Source organism: Corylus avellana, chromosome ca7 (assembly GCF_901000735.1).
Source record: "Corylus avellana chromosome ca7, CavTom2PMs-1.0".
Taxonomy (NCBI): domain Eukaryota; kingdom Viridiplantae; phylum Streptophyta; class Magnoliopsida; order Fagales; family Betulaceae; genus Corylus; species Corylus avellana.
Window position 1 is genome coordinate 28,505,174 of NC_081547.1, and position 15,841 is coordinate 28,521,014.

The window sequence follows — 15,841 nt, forward strand, 5'->3', positions numbered from 1 at the left end:
AAACGGTTTCCGGTTCCTTCTCACAAATTGGACACCAAGGCTCAATCACAACCTTTTGTCTAAGGAGATTATCCTTTGTTGGCAATAGATTGTGACAAGCTCTCCAAAGAAAATTTTTGGCTGCATTTGGGATTGTTAGTCTCCAAAGAGTTTTCCACAAAATACTCTCCTTTGTCTTCAAAGAGCCTTCCGGACTCCCCCTCGTCTCCATCTCTTTCGCAAGGTGATAGGCGCTCTTTACCGAAAACATTCCATTGTTTGAGCACCGCCATATTTGGACATCTAGTTGATTTGTTTGGCTTATAGGGATAGAGATAATAGTAGCTCTTTCCTCCTCAGTGAAAATACTTTTCAACAAATCTTGGTTCCATCCACACTTTCCATTGTCAAAGAGCTCACTTACCTTACTACTCGGGTCCAGCACCCTCGGTGGGGATTGGATTCGATAAGTTGAAGAAATTGGGATCCAGCTATCCCCCCATATATTAATTGATTGGCCATTACCCACTCTCCAGAAGAGACCATCTTTAAGTAGTTCTTTGGCGTCTTGAATACTTCTCCATGCAAAAGAAGGCTTCGTCCCCAATTTTGCATCCATAAAAGAGCAATGAGGATAGTATTTAGCCTTTAAAATTTTTGCTGTTAAACTCTCCAGGGACTTCAATAATCTCTAGCATTGTTTCGCCAACAGAGCTTTGTTAAAACATGACAAATCACGAAAACCCATGCCCCCACATTCTTTGGACAACCCCATTTTACTCCATTTCATCCAATGTATCTGCGAGCTATTTTCTTGATTTCCCCACCAAAACTTCTGCATCATGGAATTTATTTCGGAACACAATCCTTTGGGGATAAGGAACATACTCATGGTGTATGTTGGAATGGCCTGGATCACGGCTTTTAGCAATATCTCCCTCCCAGCTTGTGACAACAATTTCAGCTTCCAATCACCCAGTCGCCTCCCCACTTTGTCTTTTATACTATTAAAAGCTTGTCTGCGAGACTTACCAACAAGAGCTGGCAACCCAAGATACTTGTTGTATCTCTGCGTGGACTGAATCCCAGACAGTCTCAAAATTTCCTCATTTGTGACTACCGGTGTATTGCGGCTGAAAAACAGGGAGGTTTTTTCTTGGTTTAGTCTCTGTCCAGATGCTTTCTTATAAATGGTTAGGATCTTAGTCATCCGTCGCCAATATAATGGAGTAGCTTTACAAAATAACAGACTATCGTGCGCAAGTTATTCTTTTGCGATGTATTGATTTAATCGCTATTTTGGGGATACGCAACTAAGCTACGATTTGAAACTAATAAGTGCTTATTACTATCAGTTATATATGTCAATGATGTTGTTTGATAGTATTTATTTGGATGCTCTAGGTGCTTGATATTTAATGATATTAGTGGATAAAAATAAATAAATAAATTATTAGCCAAACTTCCATTGCTTAACTACTATTAAAAGTATACTAGTAACCCTCTAAATTAATTATTTAATAACTAAATAATTTGGGGGCGTTTCAATTATACTAACAACTCACTCTTTACCATTTTTTACTTTGGATGTGAGACTTAATTATTCATACGCCGACATTTTTTTAGTTTAAAGTGTATCTCAAGCATACAGTACTTTTAAAAAATATTAATTAAATGATTAAATTTATATTTTTATCAATTTAAAATTTTGTAATAAATAGTAATTTAACATGTTATCAGAGCTAAATGTTATAAGTTCAAACTTTATCGCAATCATTCACCTCATTATAGAGTGAGATGGGCATCTCCTCTTTTACTATATATGGTTAAAATGGGAAGAGAGGTTGCCGGAACGGCCCAAAAGGGAAACTGATAAGGTTCAAAAATTTTGTTCTTGCTTTCACAGAGAGATAGAGAGGGAGGCCATGACTAGAAAAGATATGCGGGAGAGAGCTCAATTATGTAAACGTACGAACAGACAGCAATGAAACAATGTTGCTAAACAATTCTGTCCTGTTCAATTGTTGGACATATATATATGACAACCAAACAATACTAAAACAAAAAACAGAATAGCAGACGGTCGTAGCCCAACCAAATTAAACACGAAATATATATATATATATCCTGATTGGAATCAAAAAAAATTATCACATAGTTCCAATAATCTCTTGTTGGGATTGATTTTCTACATGTAAAACGTGGACCCAGATGCCTTTCATGCACACCTTTGCGTGCAGCAGATACCAGACACAAGGTCTTGTCCACTCGGGGCCATTCTATTATCGACCTACCTATACAACAATTCCCTACTGTTTCAAAACACTACTATCGATTTTAGACAAAATTGTGAATATATAGTACTGATGGTTTGAAAGTGTCTTTAAAACATATTGAAAATATGAATTTTTTTTCACCTTTTTAAATTATAGATAAAAATATGTATTTTTTTTAAAAAAAAATGCACGATTTATTAAGATATAATGAAAGGATTGGGCCAAATACATGTTTATAGAGGCCCATTGAGTCAGGCTATGGGCTGCTCTTCTTCAACAATACAATGGTGAAGAATCTTTGTAGACTTTAACAACCTGGTTCAGTCCTGCAGATAATAGTTTCTTTTTCATAAGCTTTTTCGTGTCTTCCTAAGTTTTATACGACAAAGATTTGCAGCCCATATATAGATATTTGGGGCCTGAACAGAAAAACTTTGAACTACACGTTTATGTCCGTAAAGCTTGAAGATCGGCCCGGACCGGCCCATTATCTAGTTATTCTGCGTGCCAGCTGCTTCAATACTGAAGAAGCCCCAAACAAGCGTAGTGAGGTACTGGTTGCTCATTCAATCTTACTCTGCAAATCGATTATGGCTGAAATTCACACTCTCAGGTTCAAACTCTCTTTTTCTCTCTTAGTTCTTCCCTATGCCCTAACCCTGATCTCAAACCCCACGTCCTCTCTCTCAACCGGGTTTGGCTTCGATCCAGTTCCAATCTATCGAACCCCAACCACCAACCTCAACTTCGATTCCCGAACTGCCCTCTTTGGCTACGCCGACATGGTTGCCGTCAACAATGGCATGCGGTGCGTGAAGCTCACACGGCCGTCGATCTCGAGATTCGGGCTTCTCATGCGCGATGAATCGTTCAAGTTCCTTGACGGAAATCATCCGACGTCGTTCTCAACGGAGCTCTCGTTCTCGATCTTCCCCGTAAACGGCGACGGCGACGGCCTTGTTCTCGACTTCGTTCCCAGCGGATGTTGGTCAAAATGGTTGACTACTGGAGGTTCGTTTGCGCTCTCCGAAGAGAACAGGTTTCTGTCCGTCGGATTTGATGCGAAAATGGACGGCAATGTAGGTGATTCGAATGCCAGCTACGTGAGAATCAATGTGAACGGCGTCGTTTCCTCTTCGAGTTTGGTGCTAAGCAACGGCGACAACAACGGATTGAAATCTTGGATCGACTACGATGCGAGCTCGAAGCGACTGGAAGTTAGGCTCGCCAAATCCGGGGACGCGAGGCCGTACAATCCGATCATGGCGCGTGCGGTCGATTTGGCCGAAATGTGGATGGACGACGACGTGCGCGTGGGCATAGCTTCTCGGAACGGGATGGTGTGTTCGTGGAGGTTTAGGGTGCGAAAGTTTCCGAATTCGATTCACACGCTGCCGGTGGATCCGCGGAGTTATGTGGGTAAGGAGGAGCGTGGTGAGCGCGTGAGGCTGGAGAGGAGGAGAGTGCGTCCGTTGTCAGTGGCCGGATGTTTGATTTTCGCGACGGTGTGTGGGGCTTCGGTGGCTTTTGTGGTGCTGTTTCTATCGGTGATCTTTTTCAAGAAGCACGCGGCGGAGCATCCGGTGTACGCTGTGGAGTTCGGGTACGAGAAGGTTGCCGTGGATGTTGAGAAAAATAGAGAGGGCTTGAAGAATTCCATTATTGTCTCAGCCACCGCTTCGTGATCCTGCTCGTCTGCAATTTCTGGCCACATTTTCTTGGGTGTGCCATGGGGGAACACTTGGAATAAATTAAGGTATGGCCGGGCCTGAAATTGGTTGTGGGATTTTGTGTTTCTGTTGTGTTTGTTGATAGGAACTAACGTTGGCAGAGCTAGAACTAAATTCTGTAACATATAACAATTGTACTAGAATGAACTATGATGTACTTGGTTTGCACAGCTGACTTGCCGGAAGTGTTGTCGGAGAAAATCTTATAAAGCAGGTTTTGAGAAAAATAGTAAGGTGAGGATTCAAACTTCTATTTAGGGGGAAAGAGGTGATGAAGCATTTTGGGCTACGTGGCACCTTTGGATTGGGGGTAGTAATTCGAAATTATGAGTCTCTCAATTCTCTCTTTTATTGTCTCTTAAATAACATTTAGGTTGTAGGCATATGTGTTTTGTTCTTGTAATAAAACACCATCGTTGAGTTCTTTCAAATCTGGACGTGAGATGCATCATTATACATTGTAAAACACTTACCAAATATCCTTATTTGTGAGTTCTAGAATAAAGGTAGAGTTCAAACTCCATGTTTCTTATTTCTTATGTTTATGTTTTTCCAACAATATATTAGACATCTCTTAGTGGGGTGTAAAATGTCATCGATAGGCAAATACTATTTAATTACTGTAAATGCTATTTCAGTACCAACGATTTAATAAAGTCGTTGTTAGCAGAAGACCCGTGATTCCGTGAATTTTCTTTGCATTAATTAATTGTGACATATTTTCTTTGCATTAATTAATTGAACTTTGAAGCAACGATATGAATTCAACTCCGCCAGCCTATGGGTCCAATGGCATATCTTGTGTCCCTCCCTATAGGTTATGGATCCATATATAACTTCATCTCCTTAATTAAAGCATTTGAGTCCTTTGCAAATGTGTTGTTTGGATCCGAAAATTCTATGCATTCTGGTATCCTTTCTTCCACCTCTTACATACTCATAACTCATTAATCCAAATTCATGTATTAAATGGTTTTTTTATTTATTTTTTATTTTTTCTAATTGAATAAGAAAAATGATTACAAGAGATAATCATTTTCATTAATCCAAATTCATGTTTTTTTTTTTTTTTTTTTTTTCTAATTGAATAAGAAAAATGATTACAAGAGATGATCATTTTCATTTATAATCTTAAAGGAAGAGAGAGTGGGTAATCTTAATAACGTAAAGGGGGTGGATCGACTCCCTTACAACAGACCCAAAACGAAATACAATAGTAAAAAATACATTAAAAATTAGAAATTAAGTCAAACAAATGACCTGGTGGCTGCTTTTAACTTACAATGATTTTTAGTAAGGAATGGAAGGTGAGGTTACAGTTGTAATTTTGTGTGGCTAGTATACATGACTTTCGTATTTACCCCAAGTTCGATTCTTGAATTTGTTTAAAAAATAAAGAATAAATTGTGTGATTCGTGTTCTATGCCAATATGCAATGCAAAGAGTTGTGATGTTAAGGCTAGAAACCTATTAAAAATAAGGGTTAAATATAAATTTGTTCCGTATGATTGATTACTTTATCCAAAAGTTTGTAGGGTTTTCCAAAGTAACAAATTTTATTGACTTGCTTTTCTATCAACTTCTTGTTGAAGAACTAATCGAATTTTTATCGCAAATACCTATAACTTGTAAAATATTGTCACGTGTACATTGTTACCACATCAGTATATTCTTTAAAACCAAAAATAAAAATAAATAAGTAAATAATTTAAGATATAAAAAATAAAAAGGTGGAAGGAGGTGGTGCCAACGACTAACTCCCACCCCACCCTCGAGGAGGTATTTCTGTGGAGACTGTAATCCCACAAAGCTGGATGCGGGGTGGGGAGTCTCCTGTAGTTTTTAAATTAAAAAACATATATATAATTTTTTCACCCTTGTTTATATTCACGATCTACCACGTTAATTTGAAAATTTTTCTAAATTAATTTGTGTAGCACTTTCCGATCATGTCTCATAAATATCGTTAGGTCCGTGCCTCTATTTCACCTAGCCAAGATGATGATGAAGTGGGCAGAGTGTAGTATTAGCAACTTTAGAAGATATTCTCTTTGTTTTTGGACCATTATAAGATATCGTATCTCCATAGATGGGGCCAAGTATCGGTTGGGGCTTGGATTTTTATATGAGGAATGGTAAAAACGAGAATCAATGATTAAAATAAAGTTAGTAATATAGTAAGGGAATGTCTCGGAATCCACGTCACATGGCGGTTGATCAATGATCGTTGTCAAAGAAAATAAATCAAAAGCAAAAAATAAGTCAGAAAAATTTGGCAGAATATCTAACTGATGTTACGTTAACCTTCACCTAAAACACATTGGAAATAAATTACGCAACTTCTGTAGAAAATTCTATGCAACTAGTATTCATAGAAGAATTTCCACACGTCAATGAGTCATTTATGTATGGAGATTTGAAATACCAATTTTCATCCAAGTTTGGTCAGAGAGAAATTTATTTAATTCAGTTTATGAATTTGATATTAATCTTAAGGATATTTGTTATGAAATGTTAATCTTTTTAAAAATGTATATGATCATTACATACTCTAAAAATAAATGTCAATTTAATAAACTGACAAACTCTGTTCTAACCTAAAATAAGATGTATTGTAATTTGTAAAGAGATTAATCATCACTTTTTTCCGTAGTTGTAATATTAGTTATTTACTATTTTGAGAAAAAATCATACTTCCTTTGCAATCATAAAAATAAAGTTTGTTGTTATAACAGTTAGAATATTATATATTTTTCGTATATACTACAATTATGCTGATATCAAAGATTCTCTATTTATTGGTTAATTGTAATAAAATCTTGAGATTGTAATCAAATCAAGGGGATTTAATTATAATAATTGTATTTAGACATTATCCTATAAATATAGACATTTGTATTGTTGACAAATCAAGTTAATGAACACAATGTAGCCTTTATGGGTATTCTTAGTAGTGGACGTAGATGTCTAACACCGAACCATCTGTAACACTGGTATCAGAACTCAGGTTTACCAACAAGTCTCGACCCACAGTTCATAAGAGAAACAAGTTATCGCTGCTCCGATCCAGGGCCCGATGTGTGAGGAGGAGATTGTTGGGATTATTCCACATTAGTTGTGGAAGGGGCTGGTGATCACTTTTTAAGTGTAAAAGAAAGCCTCATCTCTTGAGTTAAAATATATAAAAAACATATTCTAACAATAACGAAACAATTTCATAGTGACGAAACCATTAATATACCAAGAGGAGGCATAGCCCCCTTCGTTTTTGGTATTATTTTTTTACTTTTATATATATATATGAATTTATATGCATTTTTAAGCTTAAAAACTAGACGGGACCGGGATCCCATCAAAAACAAGTTTAACTTCTCATTTATAGTTTGGTCCCTCTAAATGAGAAATTATAATTTCATCCCTGGTTACTCATATACGTGAGGTTATCTTCCACCCAAACTTTATTCTTGATTTGTTTTAAGTTGTTTAACTTCTTCTTTGACTATTTAGGCATCCCATTATGGCACATAAAGTCATCTAAAACACCATGGAAACAAAGAGTACCATATCTCCTGCCAAAAATCTTAAAATATTTCGCTTTATCGATCAATCATTTACCCCACGGGAAAAGCGTGATTTTATTATTAATAATTTAATATCCCATTTTCGTATAAAAAAATAATAGAATATATCCTCTTCATATTAAAAGATGCAACAGCCAATCAATTTGGCAAGTGTAGTACGTACTGTCCTTAACATGCCGTGGAATTGATTTATCATAATTACTAAACCCCCTTCTTTGAAATCCAAATTCCAAATGGACTAAGGAATATAAAATTAGTCACCATATCGACTAAAGTTCATATAATGCAATCTTTTTTATTTTGTCTTTGTCGTCATTTTTGATTGATTTCACAACGCTTTTAATTTTGTTGGGTCATTATGGAAGAACCTTTTTATAGCACCGAAAAAAATAAAAGAAATCGATGAATAAAGCAATCTTAGTACTTACAAAAGTTGGTGGGAATGTTTTTTTTTGAAGATGGTGTAATAATTAAAGGTGGCTACCAAATAGTGACAAACAAAAAAAAGAAAAAGAAAAATTACACTTTATTTTCTTAAAGTTTGGTGTAATTTTCAATTCATTCTCCAGTATTTTAATTTTTGCAATACACTTTCCTAAATTTGTAATTTTTTTTAATTCGACCAATATTATCCCAAAATTTTTATATTGCACATAATTTTTTTTTTTTAATAAAAAAAATTTAGCGGTGCAAAAATGGTCAAATGGTCAAAGGGGTGGCTACGACCACGAGATTTTTTTTTTAATTTATATATATATGGGCTATATGAGAATTTTGAGATAGCATTGGTCGAATTGAAAAAAAATTTAAGTTTAGGGGGATGCATTGTAAAAATTAAAATATTAAAGATCAAATTGAAAATTGCCCTAAACTTTGGAGGGATAAAGTATACTTTTCCTGACAAAAAAAAAGGCAACCTTTAATCTTTTATTAGCTATAAGAAAGTTGTTGCATTTGTGCCGGGCAGGCACTATAATAAATTTCAAGTAATATAATTTTATATTCATGTTTTGATACGTTTTGAACGTGACATATAAACACAAATTGATAGTCATAATTTTAAGTCCTCAGAAAAAGAAAAAAGAAAATGAGAAGACATAATATCGCCTTTTATGCTTTAAAATTTATAGAGCTCGTGCTGGATGGTGGAGAGTGAGAAGAAGTGAAGAACCCTTTGTAATTGAATTTATTTATTTATTTGTTTGTTTTTATATCTTTTTCTCATCAATTAAAAAAAAAAAAGAAAAAAAAAAAAGACACGAATCATATGCTACTTTGACAAGACGGGGGAGTCCAATTGTTTCTCATTTATTTATTCATACAATAATTAAAATATAAAATGATAGTAATGTAAAGACAATGGTGATGGTGCACTCACTTTTATTTTTATTTGTTTATCTTTTTTCTTTTGGTTAACAAATTAATTAAAAAGAAAGAAAGATGCAATAATTGGTGGGAGCCCATCTAAAACTTTGATCTGGACTGATCCTTCAATATAAGACTTAAGTGAACATTGGTGCTGGTGGGCTTAATTCTCTACTCCTCTCCCAAAAACAGGACAAGCTTGTCAATGTCCCACGTGGCACCTTATTAATCCACAAGCACCATTAAAACTCCCTGTGACCCAAATTGCATATCAACCATCATTTGTAAACAAACAAAAGAAAATATCGGATTAGAATCCCCTTCAATTTATTTTGAACTGAAAAATATTTATTTTATGGTAAGAAATTTTAGAATCATAAATGAAATATTTGTCTCATTAACAACAAAATAATAATAAAAAAAATTATTTTATATTAAAAAATATATAAAATAAAATAATAAAATAATAAAGAGTGGTTGGCCACTCAATTGGGGGTGGCTGGACTACCCTAGTTGGGGGCTAGGTGGCTTCGGCCACCCCCAAAAGGCCATGGGATGGCCAACTACTCATTATTTTTTATTATTTTATTTTATATTTTTTTTAATATGAAATAATATTTTATTATTATTATTTTGTTAGTGAGACATGTGTTTCATTTGTAATTATAAGATTTATAAAAAAAAAATCCTAACTATAAACTAGATATTCTTTAGTCCAAGTCCAACATGACCTAAAGATATTCTTCAGTTCGGAAAATATCACCGTTTGTCCTTGCTCATATTATGAGTTAAAATATCTTTATTTTTTTTAAAAAAAAAATTAAATGTAGTTAATTATTTAATAAATAAGTAGTTCATACTTCATTCTTTAAAATTGTAAGTATTTAAAAATGCCTATTTTTTGTCAAATGCTTTCCGAAATGAAATTATTTATACAATTTTATTTAAAAACGTGCAAAATTGAAGGGTGAAGCAAACGGTCCAAACTCTTAATTTTCATTTACGCGGAACGAACACAACAAAGTCAGTAAACGCACAACATATGCATGATACTGATGGCTGTTAGCCAATATATATAAAGATAAAAGTAATTATAAATATTTTATTTTATAAATTATTTATTGATATTTTTATATTGAAAAGAGAAAAAGGAAAATAAATGCCATTTGCACGAAACTCCATTGGTGCCACTTCCACGTACGAAAAAAAGAAGAGAGGAAAAATCAGACTCCAACCAAGTTGGGTCGTTCTCTTTGGGATTCGCATCGGCAGGCTAAAAAGAAGCAGAATTAAATGTTTCTAAAAAAGTGAGCTGGGTCTGAGAGATTCGCTGGTTGTAACTATACAGAATTGCTGTATAAAAGCGGGTTAAGAGAGCAGCGATTCGATACGCTGGCTGTGAGCTGTATACTCGAAGAAGAGGAGGAAGAGAGCGCGGCGCTCTTCGGGGGACGACAACCGAGCATGGAAGGCGGCGAAGCAGATTCTCTTCATGGCAAAGTGCGGGATGAGGATCAGTTGGCCGTGGACATCCCAGAAACAGCTCATCAGATCAGCAAAGGTTTCCCATTTGTCTTACTTTATCTTCCATTGTCGTTTTCCTTTTTCTTTTCTTTTTTTTCTTCTTCTTCTTCTATTTGAGGTTGTTATGGCATTTACTGGCGTATATGGTATCTGGGTTGTGAAAAATGGATTTATATGGTATCTGGGTTTGGCGGGTATTGCTTGTACGGTATTTGGGGTTCTGAAAGTGATTTTATTTTGGGTGAGATACTGAGATGGGTAAATGGTTTATCATTCTTCGGAGCAAGAGAGGATTGATTGATTTTTATTTGAATCATTACTTTTATGCTGACAGAGCCTGAAGACGTGTTGTGTGTTTCGTTTGTTATAAAAACATTTGGGCCTTTAGTTTCAAAAACAATTTTACTTTATTGTATCAATTCTGTCAATTATGGTCTGCCATGCTTTGCTATGTTTGATACCACCTCTGCAATCTTGAAACTCTTCCCGGCCGCAAATATCTAAGGAAGAGGAAATTTTGTATCTTGGTAATCTGTTAGGATAAAGAATTTCAATTTCCATAAGTTAGTGATGTTGAATTTTATGTTTTTTGGAGCTCATTTCACTTTTTTTAATTTTTATTTATTTATTATTATTTTTTATGAATGTACAGATTCATGGTTTCAAGTGGGGTTCGTCCTAACTACTGGTATCAACAGTGCTTATGTACTGGGATATTCTGGGACTATCATGGTTCCTCTGGGTTGGATATATGGTGTGGTTGGTTTGATAGCTGCCACCGCTATATCTTTGTATGCAAATGCTCTTATTGCCAAGCTTCATGAATTTGGGGGGAAGAGGCATATCAGATACAGAGATCTTGCCGGATATATATATGGTATGAGCAAAAAGGAAAAGAGCAGAGGAGAATTAATTGGATCCGTTTTCTCAAAAACATCTTATTTGATTTGTTAGTTTGTCTTATTTTCTAACATTGCTTTGTTTGTTGGGGTTGTCTCAAGGGCAGGCAGGAAAGCTTATTCTCTTACATGGGGATTGCAATATGTCAACCTTTTCATGATTAACACTGGGTTTATCATTTTGGCTGGCTCGGCTCTGAAGGTAAGATCATAGAATAAACAGGGCCCTTTTTCAATCAGATTAGCATATTCCGAGAAATCAAGTTGTCTGCAACTGGAACATTTTTTTTTTATATTCTTTATCCTTAAAAAAACAGCAGTTTGCAGTAAAGGAAAGATTCCTTTTTCTTTTTTTTTTTCCTGTTAAGTAATCTTCCATCATATTCAGATAATATGCTGCCTCATTCTATTTTACAATAGCTTTGCATCTGGTAGTCACTGTCGAGCTATTTGAATGAGATTAAGCTAAATACATGACAACTTGACGAGGCACTTTTCACTTTCTGTATCCCATGGGCGTTATAGTGTGCTTCATGACCATAGCCCCCTCTTCCTTCTAGTTACAAATTTATATATGATTAAAATATTTATATATAAATATATAGTTAAAAGATTTATGTATTTATGGTTAAGTATTTATATATAGCTAAAAAAAATTTCTTAAAATATTTATATGCAGTTAAGTATATATATTTTTCAGCCTAAAAATTAAGTTTGACCCTTATCAAAATTAGACTTAGCCCTTTATTAATATTTTGGCCCCTCCTAATAAGAAATTCTAGTTTTGTCCCACATCGGTTAAGAATATCGTCTTCGTGAATTGTAGTAAGTCCATAGATGTAATGATTAAAGTTGTCAGATTTTTTTCTTAACCTTTTGGTCTATGCATTTGCTGTGCAGGCTGTATATGTTCTTTTTAGGGATGACCATGTCTTGAAGCTTCCCTACTGTATTGTCATAGCTGGGTTTGTGTGTGCATTGTTTGCCATAGGGATACCCCATTTGTCAGCACTGAGGATTTGGCTGGGATTTTCAACGTTCTTCAGCCTGGTTTATATCATCATAGCATTTGTGCTGTCGGTTAAAGATGGTGTGCTTTGCTGTTTTATTCAGAATTGTGCTTGCTATTTTGAAGTTTATTAAGATAATATTATACACTCTTTCCTTTATGTTCCAAGGGACACAAAATACCAAATAATATACATGCTAGTACATAGAACTAGGTTCTTAGGCTGGCACCTTTCATCTGTCATTTTCTCATCTTGGCCAGTTCAACTTAATAGTAATTTTCTAGTCTCAAATTTGCATTTACAGTCTCGAATTTGCATTGATATTGTGTGTGTTGTAGGAATCGGAGCACCAGCTAGGGATTATGACATTCCAGGAACAACAACTTCCAAAATCTTCACAACAATAGGGGCAACTGCCAATCTTGTTTTCGCATTCAATACTGGAATGCTTCCAGAAATACAGGTAGGCCAGGAGTTCAGATCCTTGATTTCTCGATAAATACGAGAAATTTTAATGGTCTCGTCTGCATAAATAATGTCTTGTGATTCATGTTTTATAACTTTTGGAAGTTTCTTCCTTTATGTGGTCTATGGTCATGAATAGTTGCCATTTTGATACCTTTCCGGGGGAAACCATAATTTTATGAATCCTCTTGTTGCTTTTCAAAAATAAGAAAATCAGTGCTGTTGGTGTGCTTCAGCTGATTATATCACTCGCATAACATTTCCCAAGCGTATGTATCATTTTGCAGAATGAGAAACTTCACGTATGTTTCAAAAAAGAAATGTTTTGTTTCCATCTTTTGCCCATCTCTTATCCATCTTCGTATAGGGACGAATCCACCATTGAAAATGTGGGACCCAATGTGAGTCCCACATATTCAATGATGGATTTACAAAAGAGATGGACATGAGATGAGTTATAAATGTACGTGTAACCTTTCTCATTTCAAAAATCGTTTAAGAAGTTGGTCAAATTGGATGTCCGTCTGCATTTAGCTTAAACTCATAAGTATCCTTCCATTTCATGAACATGGGGCTTTTTAAACATCTTTCCAAGTTTCAGAACTTTATATTAAAAGCCATTAAGTCACCTCTGATTGGTAATAGCTGTAGTTGCATTCTATTCGACAGCCAGAATAGGCATGCCATGTGTATCCATCTCTTTCTGTATTTTATTCTTTAGCTCTGCCTTCAAAACTCACTCTTTATCTGCAATGTTCTTGCAGGCAACGGTGAGGAAGCCTGTTGTTGACAACATGTTAAAAGCTTTGTACTTCCAGTTCACAGCGGGGGTTTTACCAATGTATGCTGTTACTTTTGTTGGGTACTGGGCCTATGGATCTTCTACATCGTCTTACTTGCTCAACAATGTCACGGGTTCAGTTTGGGTTAAGACAATGGCCAATATAGCTGCCTTCCTGCAAACAGTCATCGCTTTGCATGTACTTTTCTATGATTCCCCATTTCGCTTTTAAAAAATTTGTTATCATTTCCTTATGAGAAATGCTATTGAAGAGACTCCTATATAATTGCCATATAACTGAAATGACATGGCTATAAAAAAGTTTATTAACACGTCATTCCAGTTGTGTGATAGTCGTATAATAGTCTACTAAACAACATTACTCTTTTCTTTTTGTTACACTAACCTAATATACGTGTTATCTGCTGCTTGAAGATATTTGCAAGTCCAATGTATGAGTTTTTGGATACCAAGTATGGGATTAAAGGAAGTGCACTGTCATTTCGCAACTTGTCATTCAGAATTGCTGTAAGAGGTGGCTACCTCGCTATTACCACGCTAGTGGCAGCTCTTCTGCCGTTCCTCGGAGATTTCATGAGCCTCACCGGGGCAATCAGCACGTTTCCTTTGACTTTTATCCTTGCAAACCACATGTATCTAGTGGCAAAGAAGAACAAACTCACTTCTTTACAGAAGCTTTGGCATTGGCTCAATGTTTGTTTCTTTGGCTGTATGTCCGTTGCAGCAGCAATTGCAGCCCTGAGGCTCATTGCCGTAGATTCCAAAACATACCATGTTTTTGCAGATTTATGATGAAGCCTTTTCTTCTAGTATTCCTTTTCTTCTTCTCTCTTTTTATTTTTTATTTTATTTTTATTTAAATTTTTCCCATGATTGTAATTTTCCCAATCCAGATTTTGGGGTTACATTGTTTTATTAGGCTTAAAGCTTCAAGCATAGAATAATGTATGCCCTATTTATTTAAATATGATTCTTGTCCCGTTTGTTAGGCTTAAAGCATTTCACCGTCAATGCATGTCATAGATCAAACCATGTAATTTTTATCTCTATTTCTCTTCTTCCATATCTTGTCTCTTTCTCTTCTTCCATCTCTTTAGTTTATGACAAGTTTCTTCATGCTATCCGAGCAAAATACCTTATTTCCTGTGAGAGTCCATTTACACCTTCTCTCTCTCTCTCTCCCTCTCTCTCTTGAACGGATATTTCTTTCCATCTGTTGAATTTAAAATTTTCGATAGACAATTTAAAAAAGAGAAAGAAATACTCCAGTCGTTTAAGCAATTTAATTTTAGTTTCAAAGATTCATTTAATTCTCTACCTAAAAGAAAATCAATTTAAGCACCATGTTGCACAAGGCACAATATTTATCACGATGAGAAGTACTTGTTTATCATACCAATTCATTGAAAGAGTGACAAGTTCCATTAATGAATAACAGTACTAAATGCTGCATATAGTCAGAAAGTTAATTCATGAATTGTAAGGGAGGAACTTATGTCAAAACCAACAGAGACTAAAGCATGTGCTGCATCCATCGTTTATACCTTGGCAAACAGTAACAGCAAAAAGTCAAAGTTCCTACACCATTGAATCATAAACCGCAAAAGCTATTTCAACAAAATACAAAAACCACTCTGTAACATTCAACCAAATTCACAATATCTTCATTCCCCAACTAATCATATAAAAGGGCCATTTCCAAAAAAAGAGTTTCTTGATTTTTCTAAACCTCCTCCCCCTACACCCCCCATGAAGAAGATGAAGAGAAAATTCCTCAGCCTTCCAGAAGAAAAATGTCCTTTTTGTAGAGTCCCATCCATCACAAAACTTAATGAAATCTGCAATCATTCAGAAACAAAATCATATAAATCCCCTCATCAGTAAATACTTTAATCATCACAGGACAAGGAAACTATAAATGACAACGTTTTTATAGCATACAAGTCAGAAAAGGACAAACCTGCAAAAGAAAGGTGTCAATGGGAAGGCGGGGAAGAAAAGGTAATAAGTCAAGCTAACCTATAAAAGACTCCAAAGGATCATTACTCTGGAGAGCGAGGTTCTTTCTTATTCCTTAACCTTCTTTTGGAAGGGGGTAGAAACAGGAAGGTTCAGTCAAAGATTTTACAACTGGTTGTTGTTATCATCATTAATGTGAGACACATATTTTGTCTTTGTTTAACAAATTGTGCTTTTGGTATATTGCTGTT

The 15,841-nt window shown here is 35.2% G+C and overlaps 2 protein-coding genes across 2 annotated transcripts; both read left to right on the forward strand.

Moving 5' to 3' along the window:
- The first annotated feature begins 2,679 nt into the window (after positions 1–2,679).
- LOC132187378 (L-type lectin-domain containing receptor kinase S.4-like) lies at positions 2,680–4,153 on the forward strand. The gene has a single exon (XM_059601673.1). The coding sequence runs from the start codon at positions 2,705–2,707 to the stop codon at positions 3,938–3,940; it is 1,236 nt and encodes a 411-aa protein (XP_059457656.1). The 5' UTR covers positions 2,680–2,704; the 3' UTR covers positions 3,941–4,153.
- Positions 4,154–10,108: 5,955 nt separating this feature from the next.
- LOC132188157 (proline transporter 1-like) lies at positions 10,109–14,630 on the forward strand. Its single transcript, XM_059602559.1, has 7 exons — positions 10,109–10,492; positions 11,108–11,332; positions 11,462–11,556; positions 12,255–12,444; positions 12,703–12,827; positions 13,594–13,809; positions 14,046–14,630. The coding sequence occupies exons 1-7, from the start codon at positions 10,396–10,398 to the stop codon at positions 14,421–14,423; spliced, it is 1,326 nt and encodes a 441-aa protein (XP_059458542.1). The 5' UTR covers positions 10,109–10,395; the 3' UTR covers positions 14,424–14,630.
- Positions 14,631–15,841: the final 1,211 nt, after the last annotated feature.

Coding starts and splice junctions, on each gene's coding strand:
- LOC132188157 (XM_059602559.1), top strand. CDS start 10,396: ATGGAAGGCGGCGAAGCAGATTCTCTTCATGGCAAAGTGCGGGATGAG. Junction 11,333..11,461: donor TCTTGCCGGATATATATATG/GTATGAGCAAAA, acceptor TCTCAAGGGCAG/GCAGGAAAGCTTATTCTCTT. Junction 11,557..12,254: donor TGGCTGGCTCGGCTCTGAAG/GTAAGATCATAG, acceptor TTTGCTGTGCAG/GCTGTATATGTTCTTTTTAG.
- LOC132187378 (XM_059601673.1), top strand. CDS start 2,705: ATGTCCGTAAAGCTTGAAGATCGGCCCGGACCGGCCCATTATCTAGTT.